The sequence below is a fragment of the Apodemus sylvaticus genome, chromosome 3 (assembly GCF_947179515.1).
Source record: "Apodemus sylvaticus chromosome 3, mApoSyl1.1, whole genome shotgun sequence".
In the NCBI taxonomy this organism is placed as follows: domain Eukaryota; kingdom Metazoa; phylum Chordata; class Mammalia; order Rodentia; family Muridae; genus Apodemus; species Apodemus sylvaticus.
This window is the reverse complement of record NC_067474.1, coordinates 22,408,422-22,428,171: the sequence shown is the minus strand read 5'-3', so window position 1 is coordinate 22,428,171 and position 19,750 is coordinate 22,408,422. Positions and strand designations below refer to the sequence as shown.

The 19,750-nt window shown below is 41.3% G+C and overlaps 1 protein-coding gene across 1 annotated transcript in view; it reads right to left on the bottom strand.

Annotated features, from left to right (window-relative positions):
• The window catches only part of Rab2a (RAB2A, member RAS oncogene family), a 62,693-nt gene extending 44,460 nt beyond the window's left edge, over nucleotides 1–18,233 (bottom strand). Inside the window, exon 1 of the mRNA XM_052176044.1 lies at nucleotides 17,939–18,233. Within this exon, the coding sequence (XP_052032004.1) occupies nucleotides 17,939–17,984 (46 nt within the window). The 5' untranslated portion in view covers nucleotides 17,985–18,233. The remainder of the gene's footprint in view (nucleotides 1–17,938) is intronic.
• Nucleotides 18,234–19,750: the final 1,517 nt, after the last annotated feature.

Below are 19,750 nucleotides of genomic sequence, written 5' to 3'. Positions count from 1 at the left end.
ACAGAGTGAGTTCCAGGACAGCCAGGGCTATACAGAGAAACTCTGTCTCAAAAAAAATGAAAAAAAGAGAAAAAAGAAAAAAAATGGTGATGATTCTATGTTTCACAAGACAAACATCTTATGTTCAAAATATGAAGGGAAAAGTCAGGGGTATGGAAAGTGCCAGGCCACTGCTAACTAGCACAAATTTGCATTGTACACTGGTCCTACAGGAGAACAGGAAGAAAGGAAGGGGTGGGGTGGAAAACAAGACTCCAGTGAATCAACAACCTAGCCTAGGCTTAAGCTTGTTTAATTTTGGTATTCTAAGACACTATCTTGCTAGGTAGCCTAGGCTGTCCTTGAATTTACACTAATCTTCCAGTCTCAGTCTCCTGAGAATCTAGGATTAGAACTATAAATGTTAAAGTGATTCAATTTATACAGACCCTATAGTAGAAATGCAAGTGTAATTTAAATATTAGAATTTTATTTTGAAACCAGACAAAAGCTTTTCTAGAAACAGTCTTACTATATATAACTTCATTATAATAAATATTCATTAGTCTTTCATTTTAATTTAACTTTAAAATCTTTTTTAGTTTTAAACTCATAAATCCTGAACAAAAATATTATAAAAATTCAGCTCAATTTTCCTATCTATAAAATGAGAAAGAGAAAATCCTATCGGGGGCTGTGATTTGTGTGGTTGTTGCCTAACATGCACAAAGTCCTAGATCTGGTATCCACTAATACTAACACACACACACACACACACACACACACACACACACACGGAAAAAATAATAAAACTAAACAGATAAAGAGAGAACAGTGTTCTCTCAAAGGAATATCACTGGTTCAAATAACAAAATTTAAAAGTATGCTGAAAATTCAAAAATTCAATGCGAGCATTAAAGATTTTTCAAGATAAATATAGAAATAGAAAATAAAAAATTTCTACCCAAATTTATCTAGGCCAGTCAAAAGTTTTAAAGGTATATTTTAAGAATATCTCTTTAAAAATGTTTATGTTAGTGTCTCTAAATACCAGCTTTTCAAAACATATCATCTTCGGGCTAAGGAAAGTATCTTCAGAACTGTGTGCATGCTGTTAGCAGGCTCCGATATTGTTCCCATCCAGAAGAGCAGTCTTCATTATTTTTAAAATTTAATTTGATTTAATTATTTACTTATTTACTTCACATCCCATTCACTGCCCCCCCCCCCCCCCCCGTCACCCCCTCCCACAATCCTTCCCCCATACCCTCTGCCCTGGCACTTCAGGTCTCTGTGTGGCTAGGCACTTCCTTTTCCACTGGGGCCACAAGGCAGCACAGCTAGAAGAACACATCCCACAGACAGGCAGCAGCTTTTCGGACAGCCCCACGCCAGTTGTTCTGGACCCACATGAAGACCAAGCTGCACATCTGCTACAGATGTGTAGGGAGGCCGAGGTCTGTCTGGCCTGTGTATATTCTTTGGTTGGTGATTCAAACTCTGACAGCCCCAATTGTTTTTTAAATTTAACTTTATTATTAATTAATTTTCTGGTGCACACTACTCTGGCGGCTGGTGATAGCAAGCTGAGCAGATATGGTCCCTAAAGACACAAGACAAAGTTTCAACCCACTACCTTACCTGGAAAGAGGGCACTGCGGATATCTTAAGAATTTCAAGATAAACTAATCTGGAATTGAGATGCAGACTAAATCTAAAGATAGGTGGCCTCATAGAGAAAGGAAAATGTGGGATGTAGCTACATAGTGGAGTATTAGTAAAGATTAAGGTTAGGCACAACTGGAAAGGATCATGTTAGACAAAATAAATCAGACTTGGAAAGACAAGCGTTACTTCTTTTCTGGTATGTCCTATCAACGGGCAAAAATAAAAAAGAAAGAAAAAAAGAAAAGGATTATTAGAGAAGAGGAAGAAAGAGAAGGAAAACAAGGTGAATATGATCAATATGTGTTCTAAACATGCACAAAAATGCAACAAAATCTGCTATTTCATACATTTCTTTGTGCTAATAAAAGAGACAAGCATGGTGATACACATCATAACACCAGCACTAGAGACAGAGGCAAAGGATCATTAAGTTTAAGTTCATTCTTGACTAGAGTTTGAGGAGGCCAGCCTGGGCTGTAAGGGACCTTATCTTACCTCCAAACTATACAAAATCACAAAGAACAAACAAGAACTAAACAAGATTAAAGAAACAAAGACATAGGGAAGAAAGCCAGGAAGGCTGCTATAAACAAGAGAAACAACCAGCCTACAGCGCTGGAGAGATGGCTCAGAGGTTAAGAGCATCAACTGCTCTTCCAGAGGTTCTGGGTTCAATTCCCAGCAACCACATGGTGGCTTACAACCATCTGTAATGAGATCTGATGCCCTCTGCTGGTGTGTTTGAAGAGAGCAATGGTGTACTCATATACGTTAAATAAATAAATAAATAATAAATAAATCTTTAAAAAAACCCAAACACCATGAAATAACTCCCCAAAAAGAAAGATGAAAACTCTTTATTGAGTGTTCACCCGCTATGCTCTAGGTCCTACTACTTGGCCACAGAAATAAAAACATTAATGCCACATTACCAAAAAAAAAAATGGCGGTGAACAATGTAAGGCCCTGCCAAATGGAAAGCATTAAAACCAAGTACACTGACAGAGTTGAAAGGCTGCTAAAGAATCAATAAAAAACTGTGCTGGTGATGCCTGTAATCCCAGCGTATGAGAGGCTGAAGCAGGAGAATTGCTGTGAGTTTGAAGCCAGCCTGGGTTACATAGTATTAGGCAAATCTGGACTTCACAGCCATATATCTTGAAAAATTTGTTTTTTGGAGGGTGGGGTATAAGATGTCATAAAGACCTCAGCCCTGCCATGCGAATCATCTATCTTCTGTCAGGGTGAACATGGTGACAGAACATGGTGACAGAACATGGGACTACTTCTAGGATGCACTCAAGGTAGAGAAATGAGCAAAGCACAGAGCTTCAAATGAGTGTCTACGTGCGCCTCTGCCAACATCACTTACATAGCTACCTTTGTACGTTAAAATTATTTTTACTTTTGAAATAGGATTTTACTGGATGGACCATGTTTAGCCCCAAATTGTAATCTCCTGCCTCAGACTCTCATTACTGTACACACACATGCTACACACACGTCCTGCTTGAACAGTTCTACTTAAGTGTCCTGCTACCCAGTGACCATGTCCTCCACCTTAACTTGTCCTCAAGTCTTCAGTACCACATGTTCTATGACAGTATCCATAAAATGAGTAACGCATTCTAATTTTTAAAATATGGACACTTTCTGGTTAACTGTTACAAACAATTGATCTTATTATTTGGCTTCTGGGGAGAACACAATATCCTTCCCATTCAAGGCTGGAGGGGAACCTTGACAGGCTTCTGTTACTATCTTGCTCTCCCTGGGTGTGGCATGCACTCCAAAAAAGCAAACCTGGACTCTGGCCACCACATGACGTCAGGCTTCTCTGAAGGGCCTTTATGAGCAGGGTTGTCAAAGCCATAGACAGACACACTATGTACCCAGCGGCTCTTAGCCCAGGGTCCACAATGAATAGGCAGCGGAGAGCAGGTAGTTACTCCTGTTCTTTGTTCCCAGTGCTGAGGCGTGCGTACCTGTGAAGCAAGCCCCTTTGCCTTTAGGTCCTCAAAATCCCCATTTTCCTTTTCTTAGTCTTTGACTTGAGGATACCATTCAGGCATGTGAAGCATTTGTTAACATGTTTCCTTGGGCTCCAGGCCAGTGAGCTCCTGGGCCATGGTAGATGGAATTTTCACCTTTCCTTGCCCGGTTTGGGGGATACTGCTCAGCTGCTCTGTAGTGAATTTCTTGTTGGAATTTCATTTTTGTCATGACTAGGTTTGGGTCATGAGTGTTTGCGAAGAAGTCCATGGAGAAGATTTTTATTTTATTTATTTTATTATTTTTTTTAGGTTTTTTTGAGCCAGTGTTTCTCTGTATAGCCCTGGCTGTCCTAGAACTCACTCTGTAGACTAGGTTGGCCTTGAACTCAGAAATCTGCCTGCCTCTGCCTCCCAAGTGCTGGGATTACAGGCTTGCAACACCACGCCAGGCTAGATTTTTATTTTTAACACATCAAAAGAGTAACTGTTCATCTTGGTTGATACACTGTCAGATTTGTCCACTGCAAAGAAACTCCCTGCTCTCCTCCTTCTGTACTCACTGAAGACTCTAGCACAGAGCAGAAACACTTCAGGAGCTCTGTACTGATGCTGGATGAAGACATTTCTCATCTCCACAGCCAAGTTTCAGACCTTTTGGATCTTTGTAGTTTTATATATATATATATAATTTAAAAATAAAGAGCCTGCATTTGAAGTGCCCATTCTTTAGAATGTTTTTCACTTCCTGTAATACTTTTTTCATTTTTACTATATTAGCTTACACAAATAAGGTATTTTCTAACTCTTACCAGTAATATTCCATTTTTTGTCCATCTCTGCTACATAAAACTCTGCCAGGGATGTGGGAGTGAAGAGGTAGAAGGGGAGGGTTAGTTTACCATCTCTTGCTCCTGCTATGCCAATACAAGTAGTCACTCACAAGCTGATGTTTCAGAAGACAATCTATAGCCAGTTCCTCAGTCAGAGATGTTATTATAGCTGGGGATAAACCCAAGGTTCTGTGCATACTAGGCAGTTTTAATGGTGCCACACCCTCAGTCCTTTACCGTGTTCCTTAATTTTTTCTCTACTCCATAGCCAGTAGAAAAAGGATTCTTGATTTTGCTTCTGCTTTGTTCAAATTTTGGCTGATTCCTGTCAGCCAGGTGAACTCTGACTGATAACTTGGCATGATTAAAAACATCCTTCAGTAAGATAAACCAAATTCAGTTGGTGAAGTTGGAAATCTAGAATCTAGGTTAAGTGCAGAAAAGCTTAGTTTAAGCGTAATTTTACAACTAGGCATAATTTAATTCAAAATCAGAAGATAGGACTAAAAAGGAAGGCTCAGTGGTCAAGAGCACTTACTGCTCTTGCAGAGGGCCCAGGTTCAGTTGACAGCACACACACAGCAGCTCATAAGTATAAGGTGCAACACCTCTTCTGACCTTCACAGTCCCCTAGCCTGAATGTGGTGTAGACACACACACACACACACACACACACACACACACACACACACCCCAATATAATAAAAACAAATGAACAAAAAATGGAAAACAAAAGCATTTAGAACCTTTCTTAGGGAGTAACTTATGTGTTTAATAGCAAGTAAGGCAAATAAATATTTTCAGATTAATACTCTGCCTGTCCCTGTCTTGCTTGCAACTCATTCGACTTTCTCCACTGGTTTGCTTCAATCAGAGTAACTGACCAGTGTTAGAGAAAAACCAGGACAAAGTACCCCTGCTTCTCAACATATAATGTCATCCAGGATAACTGTGGTGGTTTAAATAAGAATGGCCCTCAGAGACCATGTGTTTGAATATGCTTGGCCCATAGGAAATGGCGCTATTAGGAGGTGTGGCCTTGTTGGAGGGAGTGTGTCACTGCAGGAGCAGGCTTGGAGGTCTCCTATGCTCAAGCTATACCCAGTGTGTCACACAGTCCCCTTCTGCTTTCTGTAGATGAAGATGTAGAACTCTCAGCTCCATTTCCAGCACCATGTCTCCTGCACACTCTCATGCTTCTCTCTATGATGATAATGGACTAAACCTTTTAAACTATAAGCAAGCCCCACTTACATTTTAATTAAGTCCTAATTAAATTTCTTTATAAGAGTTTCTGTGGTCATAGGATCTCTTCAAAACCCTAAGACAATAATTTTAAATATTTTAAAAATTATTTTAAATTATGTGTTTGTTGTGTCTCTGCGTGCAGGTGCTTGAAGACACCAGAGGGATCAGACACTCCTGGAGCTGGAGTTACCGGAAGCTGTGAGCCACCTGATGTGGGAGCTGGGAATTACACTTGGGTCCTCTGGAAGAGCAGCATGTGCTCTAACTACTGAATTATCTCTCCAGCCCCAGGATAATGGTCTTAGAATTCTAAGTATAACTAGCTAGGTCATGAGCTCAACTTAGGTGAGTCACAGCCAACACAAAATGAACTAGAACAGAATGTTAAACCTGACTGTACAAGGTTAGGATGAGTACTGCTTGTACAAATTTCTGAGCCCCAGGTTACTATGTAAAATGTAGCATACTCTGTGCCTTGTCTAAAAGAAACCTTGGAGGGGCTGGGGAGATGTCTCGATGGGTAAAGTACTTGCAATGCAAGCAGGAGAATCTGAGGAGCATGAGTTTACACATGTTAAAAGGCCAAATATGGTGGCATGTGCTTGTAAACTCAGCACTGGAGGAGGCTCTCAGGAGCTGGCTCCCTGGTCGGCCAGCCTAGTCTAATCAGTGAGTTCCAGGTTAGTGAGATCCTTTTTCAAAGGATTCAAAACAAGGGAAGTTCCTGAGGAAGGACACCCAAGATTATCCTCTGACCTCTCTACACACATCATCACAAACTACAATGGAAATAGTGTAGTATCTAATCCAACTCACTTGTATTGAAAGATCTCATCCATACTACTTTTGCTAAGGTTCATGATAAAATGAATCAATCATGAGAAATCTTAAAAAGCTTTTTTTTTTTTAACCTGAAAAAAATAGCTGTGCAACAAAGTGGCACATACCTGTGAGCCCAGTACCTGGAGGATAAGGTGGTAAAAATGCAAGTTTGAGTCTGTCACAGGTTACACAGTAAAACCCAGTCTCAAAAAATAATATGGAAAAAAAGTGAGGCCATCTGTATTCTATTCTAGACCTATTAAATAAAAGCTTCCAGAGTTGGGAAATGAAGCAAAAGAAATAACACAAATGTAGACATGATGCTGCATTCTTATAACTTTAGAATGCAAGATCATTGAGGGCTCATGCTCAGCCTGGACTACACAGATAGACACTGTCTCAAAATTAAGTAGTTTAAAAAGAAACCATTCTTGGTTTCTATGGAAATCAAGGTAGATACATATATTATTACTATGGAATAAAATCTATTGGATATGGCCTATAAGAAGTATGTTAGGACATAAATGGTTTGCTGCAAAATTAAAAGCTGTAAGCAAAATAAACTATTTCATGTACCAAAAAAAGTAACAGTAACAAAAACAAATTGCTAAATTAGGAAAATATAGGTTAGTTAATTAATCCACATAATTAATGCTAAAATTAGCTTGCTAAATTTAAGACCATGACATATACAAGAAGTTCAGATTAAACACACTCAATTTACAAAGGTCTTCTGGCAACATCTATAAAAATTCAAATGCGAATAGTAGCTGATCCAGGAATCTGGCTTCTGATACAAATGTACAAACTACCAGTAGCAACCCTGAAGACCACAGGTAAAGTGCCGGGTGTGCTGACAGACATCCCAGTGCTCTGGGGGCTGACCACCTCTCATCTCCTTGGAAGCTAAGACGGAAAACTGACAGACTGGCCAATCAGATACTGCTGCTCAGAACTTGGAATCTTAAGAGAGGGTGCTACAATACCAAGGGTCATTGGGAGAACAGTCCACAGTTGTCACAACACAGATGAAAGAGCCCAACAGTCACTGGCATGAACGCATGTCTTTTTAAGCAGGCTGTACGATACCATGAATCTGGCTGTGGCCTATTTCCTCGATCGTGCCCATTTTGGAACTTGATTCTACTATCTTCCTCTAAATTCTGTGAACTAGCCAAGGTTTTTGCTAACATCTTGTTTAAGTAGACTAAGAGGATCAGAAACAGATTTAATTATGATTTAACTGCAGAAAATTTTAAAAACTAACACTATGCATGGTGTTACAAAGGACATCTAAAAAAGTATAATAGCAATTACTGCACAATTCCATTGATGAAATTAGGATACAAGGATCAGACATACAATTATTTGTTTTAATTTATAACTGATAAGTCATTCTGTTAATCTACCGTCTGAAGTAAAGTTTTAAGCAGAAGTGATTAGGGCTATGCACACTTTTACTTCCCCCTTTGAAACTGGGGGAGTTTTGCTTTAGCCAAACAGATGTGATAGCTCTACCTACAGATTCATTTCTACAAAACATCTGTAGACCTACAAGCCTCCTTCTTTTAAAGGGGTTCAAAAATGAAAGAAATCCTTCATGTAGTGTCTTATGGTTTCTATTGCTCTAATAAAGCCATGTACAAAAGCAACTAGAGGAGGAAAAGGTTTATTTCATGTTCTAGATTGTAGTCACCCCATCTTACTTAAGGTTTTGTCACCTTATCCAGGGAAGTAAGGTCAGGGACACAAGGAGGGACCTGAAGACAGGAACCTGTGTCGAGGCCAAGGAGGAGTGCTGCTTGCTAGAAGGCTTTGCTCACTCATAGCTTGCTCTGCCTGCTTTCGTACAGTACCCAGCACTACCAGCCTGGAAGAGGTACCACATAAAATGGGCTAGGCTCTCCCACATCAATCACTAAGAAAATACACTATAAACTTCCCTATAAGCCAATCTTACAGAGATTTGTTTTTCAATTAAAGTCCTGTTTCCCAAAAGATTTTAGCTTGTGTTAAGTTGATATAAAAGTAGCCAGCCCACCATAAAAGTAAGCCCAGAGGAAGTCCAGGTAGAGGGTGACTGTTGCCCTACTACTGGTTTCCATAGACTGGTAAAAACTGGAATGTCTTTCTCTGATAGTCTTTCAGATCTCGCGTAGTTCAGGAAGACACCTGAGACAGAAATAAAACTTTTCAAGTTTATTAAATACAAAGGACAGCAAGATCAAAATAGCTATTTTGTAATCATCTTGTTTTCAACTCAAGGAGTTAGATTGAAATCAGCAAACTAGTCTTTTTAAATAGGCAAAACTTGCCCCACTAATTTAATTTTAGGAGGCTCAATGAAGGGAACAATTAACTTGAAGTACTATTATTAAGCCACTTTGTGGTTTATAAAGCACCTGTACATAGTTTTACATCAGGCTCAAAAACAAAAACAAAAATCCAGTGAAGTATGTAAATTTGGCATTATTTAAGATGCAGAGATCTGAGCTTAACCAAGGTCATACAGTGGAGACACCACACCAATCAAAATCTTCTAATTATAAATACTCTTGGAAAGTGCCCAAGAGTGTGGCGTAGGTCAAAATAACAAAAGGGACTTGTGGCACCCTTTGACTTCTAGGTGCATAGCAGTTATTGCTAAAAATGGACAAATGCCTGTCTTCAATACAGTTTAGTGAATTCATTTTGAGATAAGGTCTTGATATAGTCAGTACTATATACACTCTAAAGTGGCTTCTAACTTAAAATCAGTTTCTGAGATGCTCGAATTACAGGCATGTGTCAGCATACCAAGCATGAATATACTACTTACACTAGCATACAAGCAGTAAATAAATAAGAGAGACATTTAACTGACACTTGAATTCAAACACTGCTATGAAGTTAGAGAGAAGAAATGGAACTTGAACAGGCATGTGGCAGACTATATCAGTTTTACAAACCAAAAACTCAGAGATTTATATTTTAATCCCACAAAACAATAGCCTTTATAATGTTCTATAATGTCCAGGTGACATATCTTGGGAAATGTGATATTCATATTATTGCTTCCTGTGTGAGATGAGCTATAAACGCCATATGCTTGTCATCTATGTCTTAATCCTTGTCTATCTAAAAGTGGTACCTAAGACCAGAAATAAATTCACATTTTTCAATGATTACATACAAAACATTTCATTTTTCAAATTATTGACTCAAAATAAATTTTAAAATATTGTAATGGATTACATAAAAAATGATAGGAATCCATTCCTTATCAAAATGTAGCAAACAACTGACCATGAAGTACTCAGTTCCAATGGATACATCTACAACATAACCCCTACCCCTGAGGCTCAGGGAATACCAAGGAAGAAGGGAGCAGAAAGACTGGCAAGAGCTAGAGGACCAAGAACTAAATTTCCTGACATAGTGACAACATGTGCAAGGTGTGGGTATGGGACAGATAGCAGAGACCGAGGATCCCTGCAACGTCCTGGCTAACCAGTCTAACCAATCTGGTGAGCTCCAGCTTCATCAGGAGACTCTGTATCAAAAAGACAAAAACACTCTCTCCCAAGAAAAACCTAGGTGGAGAGAAATGAAGGCATCCACTGTTAACTTCTGACTTCCATATGCATATGCCCACGAATTTACACACATGCACCCATACAAAGAAACACACACATACATTGAAAAAGAGATGATGATGGACTGATGGACAAAAACACTGTTAGTCATCTTAATATGAGGACATTTATACAAACCATTTAGATATAAAAAAAGAAGTTAAAAAAATGCTAAGTACAACAAACACGAGACAGGCTGGGAACACTAAAGACAAGCCATAGAAACTACTTAAAAGTACCACATGCTCACAAAGAAGGTAAGCAGAAATGTCCTGGGGGCTGGAGAAGGAAATCAATATATTAGGACACATAGAGGGCAAGAAATGGCTTGTTTGGTTTTTAAATCTGTATTATTTGGACAATAGGCAGCAGGGTTAAATCTGGGTTGGTTTTTAAAACAAATGTGAGATACTTACAGAAACATTTAAGGAAATGACAGAAATTCATAGTCACACATTGTGGTGGTCTGAATGAGATTGGCACCCATAAGCTTGTAGGTTTGAATACTTGGCACCCAGCTGGTGGAATTGAATGGGAAGACTGAGGAGGTGTGGCCTTGTTCTTGTTGGAAGAAGTGCATGGGGTGGGGTGGGGTGGGGAGGGGGGGTGGCTGGTAGGCTCTGAGGTTACAAAAGAAAGGCATTCTCTGTGCTCTCCCTCCATCTCTGCCTGACAGTGTGAATCAACATGTAATTCTCGGCTGCTCCTGTGCAGATGCCTTTGCTCTGTCATCATGAACTCTAACACTAACTCTCTTAGAATGTAAGCCCAATTGAACATTTTTTTTTCTTCTTCTTTAAAAACTGGTTTTTCAAGACAAGATTTCTCTGTGTAGCCCTGGCTATCCTGGAAGTCTGTAGACCAGGCTAGCCTTAACCTCACAGAGATTTGCCTGCCTTGGCCTCCTGAGTGCTAGGATTAGAGGCATGCACCATCACTCCTGGCTTGCATGAGTGCAGGTACTATTTCTTTAAAGGAACTCAAGGACTATGCAGCATCAAACAGCAACACAACAAACCAAGACATTAGCAAACTCATAAAAGACAATTTGATAAGGAGCTTTGGAGGAAGCATAGGAATCTTTACAATACAGGGGAAATTGCAGATTCTGGAGTCAGAAAGGCCAGAGTCTAAAATCCAACTTAGTTGTGAGCAGTGTTGTACTATGATAGCTACCTAACCCCCAACTAAAAAACTGCATTTCTTCATGGATACTGAAGTTCATTGTAAGTTGTACAATGAGTTACAACAGCAGACAGACTGCCCTATATATCCAGTTACAGCACCTCGACTTGGTGATAAATGACAGTCAGTCCAGCACTGAGAGGCTGAAGAAGGTGGAATGGCTGCAAGCATAAGACCAGAAATGACAACATAGTGAGACCTAGAAAGTAACAACAACAACCAACAAAAGCAAAACCAAAACAAGACTGGGAGAAGGAAAGGTTAGTTTGGTTATCTAGGTAGACCCAATGTAATTACATGCATCTTTTAGGGTGGAGACACCTAGATTAACCGGAGATGGAAGACACAAGAAGATTTAAAAAGTCAGGACATGGCCTAGGCATGGTGGTGCATAGCTTTAATAGTAGCATTCAGGAGCTAGAGCTGAGTAGATCTCTGAGTTTGAGGCCAGCCTGGTCTACAAAGCCAAGTTCCAGGACAGCCAGAGCTGTTACATAGAGAAACTCTGTCTCAAAAAACAAATCCACAAACAAAAACCTTCCCCCAAACCAAATCAACAAACAAAAAAGAAAGACAGGACACAAGAAAAAATGTGGACAACTGTCTATTACTATCTTTGAAGACAGAAAAAAAAAATCAGTGCACGTACTCTCTCTATATTAATTGGATATGGTTATGGTTATGGGTATGGTTATGGAAAGCTGGGAAAAGCCCTCAAATGACAACCATCAAAGAAACAGAGACAGGAGCCCTGCTGCTGTTATAGCTATTGGAACTAAGCTCTGCAGACAACCTGTAAGAGAAAGGTCTTTCCAGAATAGAGCCAGCCTTGCCAAAGGCTTGGCTTTTGCCAAGACAGACATATCATCGATCTGAACTGTTGAATACTAAAATAAATTTGTTTTGTTTGAGCTGTTAATTTTCTGGTAGCTTGTTATAATAACAACAGAAAATTAATATATCCTATATTCCCCATTTACACGAAACTCACCAATCTCTGTGCCCTTTACAATTTCTAGAAATGAAGAATAATTTGGTAAATGCCATGCTGTATGCCTAGCAAAACCTACGTATCACACATTTATCATTCATGAAAGCACTGGTGGTGCCAGGCACCATCCTGCCTTCAAGGAGTTGGCTGCAATAACACAGCCATCAATATTCATCCTTTCTCTCCCAGTTTGGTCATTGACAAAGTCACTATCAGCGATACCTGTTAAGATAATTGGTAGAAGCATAACTTTATCATAGCTATTAAAAGCAAAATTGAGGGGCCTATCATGGTGATACACCCCTTTAATTCCAACACTTGGAAAGCAGAGGCAGGTGATCTCTGGAGTTTGAGGCTAGCCTGATCTATACAGCAAGTCCCAGATTACCCAGGATGTATAGTGAGGTAAAGGTAACAAAGCAGAGGCAGGTGATCTCTAGGAGTTTGAGGCTAGCCTGATCTATACAGCAAGTCCCAGATTACCCAGGATGTATAGTGAGGTAAAGGTAACAAATGAGGCAGGTGGGGAGAGATAGCAAATGGGAATGAAGCAGGCCACCAGTATTGAACAGCCCAAGGTCTTTGTTCCATGAGTACTAAAAATAAGTCTTTCTAAACAACACATCTGACCTTTTGTTCATCTGTAAAATGAAACCAAATGAATGTCTTGAAAGACCCAAGGTACAAGCCAGTAATCTCAGTGTTCAGGAGACAGAGGCAGGAGAATCTGAAGTTGAGGCCAACTTATGTTACAAAAGGGAGACCTTAACTAAAAAAATAAAATAAAATAAAAAAATCGGGCTGTGCAAACTGGTACATGCCTGGTAATCCCAGCACTTGCAAAGTCTAAGCAAGAAGATCATTTCAGCGTTATCCTTCCCCATACCAAGAAACCGAGGCCTGCCCAGGCTATATAAAATCTGTCTATAAAAACAAACAACAATAAAACCAAAACAGAACTCCTCTCCCCCGAAAAACAAGACAAACAAACAAACAAACAAGCAAACAAAAGGACTAGGTAAGTCTGCAATACCAGCATTGAAAAACTTGGAGCAGAATCATTTCAGAAATGAGATCCTATCTCCATAAATAAGTAAGTAAGTAAGTAAGTAAATAAATAAATAAATAAATAAGCAAAAGTGAATAAAAGAACCCCCCAAACCAAGGATAGACAACAGGGCACTGATATTATGTAGAAACTATAAAAACCTGAAGAATTCTTTCTGGCAGTCTACCACCCAGACAGTGCTAAAAGCCTATGTGATAGAAAAGTGCATACAAACCGAATCTAAGTATTCCTTGGCACTACTTAACAAACAGAAAAGTCTGCAAAGCAGCAAAGTAAATCAGTAAGAAAAGTGTCAAGTTAGAAAAGCCACTGACCAAGAGAGGCAGGCTAAAGTACTAGTACTGCAAACAAAAGTTTTTAAGAATAAAAGTCAACATGGAACTAATAAAATATCATCTCAAGAGATGAAAAGACTCAAGTGCTCTGAATTTAAAAAACAAGCAAACAACAACAACAAAAACAAGAAGATGACTACCTGGGTGTGGCATCAGGGAATCCAGCGTCTTTTCCTTATAAGCAAAGAACAGCTAAAATGTAGAGAGTATTTTAAAGCTTATAATAGCAGAGTGGATGAAATCAAGAGGGAAGGTGTGACAGAAAACTGGTAAGTTAGAGATGGAGAGCTTCTCTGTGGCTGTCTTCGGCAGTAGACACAGGCTCCAAGCCTGAGGAAGAGCAGCGAAGTGAAAAGGCATAAGCTTTGCATGTGGTAGTAGGTAGCAGCCCATGAGATTTATTCAAGGAGTAATTATTGCTAGTTGAAAACTTCCCTAAACACTCCAAAACATGAAATACAACTGACAGCGACTATGGAAACCTGCTGGGCCACACACACAGGCAGCAACATGACACTAATATTCCAGTATTAAGACATAAGAAAGAAGAGGGATGCAAGCATAGCTTACATTTCTATAACATTCCCTTTGCACCCCACTTGCCTCCTAATCCAGCATTCAAACCATACCATTCCACCCCACCAACAGTCCAAATTTCTACTGAATTTAACACTGGAGACAACTCTGTGGAATCATGACACCTTACAAAGAGGAAGAGGTGGCTCTTCCTCTTTGCAGGAAGGAAGACCTTCTCTCAGTTTCCTTTCCTGTTCACTAAAGAAAGGTTACCACCCACTTCATTCCACAAGGGAAACTCTGTCAGATCCCCAGATGTCAATAGTTTTACATGTGAACCAGTGCACCAAAATGATTTTCACCCAATAAGACCTTGCATTTTGGGGTGCATGATCTGTAATTTTGCTCTGCAATTGTCTGACCTGTGGTACAGTCATCAAACCTTGTTAGAGCAGGAGTGTGGAGACAAATGAGGAACTCTGAGAAGGAGTTTCTTAGAGTGGGAGCTTATTTATAAATGTATTAATATTTTGAGATTTTTTTTTCAGTCCCTACAAGATTCCTTACTTTGGTGCCTTGAGAGACAGCTCAGTGGTTAAGGGCACTTGTTACCCTGTTAGAGATCATGGATTTAGTTCCCAACAGCCATACACAGTGGTTCAACTCATTCCAGGGTGACCTGATGACCCCCTCTTCTGGTCTCTGCATCAGGCATGTACATGGTATAAACACACACACACACACACACACACACACACACACACACACACATGCACACACATTATATGCAGGCATTCATGCATATAATAAAATTTTAAAAATTGAAGACTTCATAATTTCAACAGTTCAAATAATGAAATCCTGGGACAAATAGGATTGCATTTGTGATTAGTTCTCAAATTTCTAACCTGGGTCACCTAATCTGTGCTCATTATTTAATTTCAGCTCAAATGTCATCTCCTCAGTAAGAACCTCCCTTCAAAATACACAAACTTTTTCACACAATAGTGACAAGAAAAGCCTTCCTAATAAAAAAGATCATTAAAAATGCTGGTGGGGTGGGAAGAGTGGAGGATCAGAGAATGGGTGGGGGGGGGCACAAAACCACTATAATCCAGCAGGAAAGGAAAGGCAGTGTCACTATAAGCTAGGCCAAAACAAAACAAAACAAAAAGGGACATCTTAAACTTCGAGCAAACACAATTGGCTTGTACATTTGTGTCTCTGATGAGGGTCAGGGGGGCTGATGTTGAGGTTAAAAACTCACAGACATGTTAGGTTCCTGAAATAGGCTTTTTCTGTTAATAATTACATGCTTATATTACTAGGCTAGGCTTGCTCAAAGCAAAAACACTTTCCACTTTAAAATCACATTATACCTGCTAGTATACTCTCTATGAAATAAAATGGTAGAAATGTTCAAGCAAAAGCAGTAAACAAAAGGGTAGCAGAATTGGAGTTAAAAACTGAAATTATTATCGTCTTTTGACTAAGATCAAGTGTAAAAATTTAAATTATTAATGTATAGTAGCAGAAATATAGTCCATTTGGCTCCTGATTAATTAACTATGTAAGATCTACCTTTGACTAGGTTCATCCTAAAGCACAGAGTCACACAGAACATTTTCTACCTTCAAGAAGCACATAAGCAAATGCAGATGCCTACACAAATACCTATAAAATAAGTCTGGAATAAACATCAGGGAAATCATATACATTGAGAAATATAATCCAGAAAATAAGCAGTTACTTCTAACCAAGGTACCAGGTGAATATTGACATATGTAAGGGGTGAAGATACGTTGATTCTGCAGGCTTTATGGAAGGAAGACCTGGGCAAGGCTTTAATTAAAAGACTAACAACATTTCCTAGGTAAAGATAATGGCAGAAGGCAGGCCAAAGAGGGAGGAGGAGGAGGGACCAAGGGAAGCCTCAGAAGCAGCTACTGGGCCTCATAGTCAGCAGCAAGGCGATACAGTAGGGAGGAATGCCACAGAGCAGGAGGTGCTTCAGTCCACTGCAGACCAAACTAAAACGGCAAAGAGCTCGCCTCCTGACAAGACAGTTCCAATTAAACTGATGTTGAACTATGCCAGTTAAACGGAGTGTGGGCGAAATGCCACTCTACAGTCCAGTGTCAAGCAGTCAAACACCAGAACTAGGTCAGACCAGAATGCCAAGAAAGGAGTGTCTTCCCTTCAAAAGCACAGGGACTGTTGTTGGATGGGGACAATTCCTGAGAACAGAGCACCAGCTTGTTAATATTTGTCCTCCCATCATTCCCTCCACATTACTTTGTTAATCCACAGTAGATCCCCAATAAAAACATGATCCCCTGCAAATTCTCAGCCTAAATTTTGCTGCTGCTGAGACATCCAAGTAGTCGGTTATTCCTGTTTCACAAACCCAGGCATATTCTAGTTAATCTGACTTCTCCAATTTTACTTTTTTTTATAAGTCAGTGCTTTTTTTTTTTAGATACCACTTTTCCAGTTTATAAACTATGGCTTTACCCAATACCTTGCATAGAAAACCATCTAGTTTCCTTACACACACATACACACACCTTGCTAAAAAACTGTATTTACAGCAGGAAGTTTTTATTGGGCAGCAATCAACATACTTCCAGAGTTATAGAACCTGCTACATCATAGGGCAACCTCAAGCTGCTTCTACATTTACAAAGTTGTGTAAGGGGTCCAGGTTGTGCAACAGTCACCACTGAAATCAGACTCTGGTGTATTAATAGTTTTAACACCTAAACAAGCTTTACGTTTTATTATTAGATTCGAAATAAGGCCCAAATCGCAGGTGTTCAAAGTATTTCATGAACAGCATTCTTATTCGCTCGAGAAACTTATCAGGATGCTATTTTTAAGCTGGGACTGATTTTTTTTTTCTTCTTTTTGCTACAAATGTACACGAGGTCACCTGCAAAATTATCAGTTGTGATCCTGGACTTGACACAACCGAAAAATAAAGAAAAAATCAGCAGTCAGTCAGCATACCCACAGTATGCTTACTCTCTTGAGCACTGACCTGCCTTGCATTACTATCAATTCAAATAACCCCAGGATACACGTGGCAAAAGTCGCCAGAGCGCTACAGTGCTTTAATGACCCCGAAAAGAATTGCCCTGCTACCGAGTCATGTGATCTCACGTATTCGTTCCTGGAGGTAGAGGATGTTTCAAAAAAAATTTTTTTTTTCCTTTTTTAATTTTTTTTCCCTTCTCATCTGGCTGCCCCACTTCAGGGTGCGCCTTCCCAGGGCCTAGACGGAAGCTTGCAGGTCGGGAGGTGGGACCAGGGAGAAAAATCCGGACCGGGGCCTGTCATGCTCTAATTCGCTCAGCTTCCCTCTCCCTCCCCGGGCCACGGAGACAGTCGAGGCGGGGGCCCCGGGGACCGCCGTCCTGCTGTCACACTCTCCGGGAGTGGCAAACGGCTGCCGCGGGGCCCGGCTGCAGCGGGCCAGGGCGGAGCAGGGAAGGCCCAGCCAGGCCGCGGCCGCTCGCAGCGCCCACGTCACCAGCGCCAGCACTGCGGAAATGGAGCGGCGGCCAGGGGACCGAGGGAGGATGGGAGGAAAGGAGGCGCCGCGCCGCCCGACCCGCGCCTGCCGGCGCCGCCGCCGTTTGCCCCGCCTGCCCGCCCTGGTCCCCCGCAGCCCGCCGCTGGCCTCACCTGTGTCGCCGATGATGATGTACTTGAAGAGATAGGCGTACGCCATGGCCGCGGCCGCTCCGTGCCAGGCTCACGGCTCCTCCTCCCGCTGTGCGCCTCCTCCGCGCCCACACCGGCGCCGCTCGGCCGCGAACCCGGGCCCCGCCCGCCGTCGGTCGCCGTCAGAGCCAGCAGCAAAGGCCGAGGGGCAGCGGGACGAACTGACAGCGCCGAGCGCGGATCACAGCGGCCCAGCCCTTCGGAACAATAACAGCCGCGGCGCCTCCGCCCCGCCTCCGCGCCGACCCGGAAGTGCTGCTGCCGCCGGCGCCGCCGGAGGAGAGGGGAGGAGCCGCGGCCGCGCCCTCCGGTCGGAGTCCCGCCTATCCCGGAGCCCCGCCCACCAGGCCAGGCAAGGCGGGGCCGGGCCGGGGTTGGGGGCGGGTCGGAGAGTCGCGAGGAGACTGGGACCACTAAGTTCAATCGCTGCCCTTTGTGTGTGTGTGTGTGTGTGTGTGTGTGTGTGTGTGTCTCGGGAGCTGGTAATCATGGCATGTCCCTATAATGGAATACTATGCTGTTATGCTGCTCCTTAAAATATGTAAAACAAAAAAATCTGAATAAATATAGAAGTAGATATACATTTGCATGCTGTTTATCAGACCAGGATTCTAAGTGCTATGTTCTGTATATGTGTAATGTGCACAATATATGGCTTAATCATGGTCTGTGTATGTATTGTACGAAAAACTGAAATAAATGCAGAAGCAACATGTAAGGAAATACCTGGTTACATGATGGAATTGGTAAAAATTGTGTGTGTGTGTGTGTGTGTGTGTCTGTGCGCGCACGCGTAGTTTGAAGTTACGTTTGCCTTTTAATATATTTGGTATATATTGCCAGTGGTAGCAGCTAGAGGCAGACCCAGTTCTTTAAAAGCCCAGATTCTGAAGAAGGTGGAGGACAGAGTTAGTTTAACTATATGGAACAGTTTTCTAGAGAGATTATGTCTTCTGAACCAGTTACAAGAAAGTGTGTATCAAAAGGACAAAGGTTACTTCAAGCCAGCCGTGCACTTGAGAGATAGACAGAGGCAGGAGGATCAGGAATTCTAGGTCATTCTTTACAACACTGAGGGGTCAAGTGTGAGACTCAAAAAAGTGTGTCCCCAAAATGAGCAGAGAAAAGCACTTGCCACGCAAGCCTGTCTTGAGTTCCTTCTCTGGAAACCACAATGGAAGGAGAAAACCACACACACACACACACACACACAGAGAGAGAGAGAGAGAGAGAGAGAGAGAGAGAGACAGAGACAGAGACAGAGACAGAATATAGCAGAATGATGTTCATGAATCTGTTCAGGGAATTTAAGAGTTGTGTAAGGAAGCTAATTTAATGCTTCAAACCCTCTTCTGTTGGCAGTGGTAAGAAGCGTTGCTGGAGGAGGTATGAGTGGGCCTTCGTGGCCAGCCTCCTGCTGACTGTTACCCCTTTCCTTTGGGAATCTGCCATTCTGTGGTTAAAGCTGATGGCATCAAGCTAGGATGACTGAAGTTGATTGCTACTTCATTTGCATAACTGGCAAAGAGACACTTACTAGGTTTTTCTTCATCACTTGGGAGGTGGTTTGCTAAAGGTTCAGGAATTTGATGTGAAAGGTAACTGAAAAGCAGGTCCACTGGTCTTTAGGTCTATCCCCAGGTGCTTCAGGTTTGAGGCTGTTTTGCCTTTTCCTACCTAAGTGGCTTCATCCAATTCATCTTTTCTGGGTGTCTGTTCAGAAGGTCAGGTCTTTACTCTTAGAGTATGGTCTTTACAGTCTCAGCCCCTGAA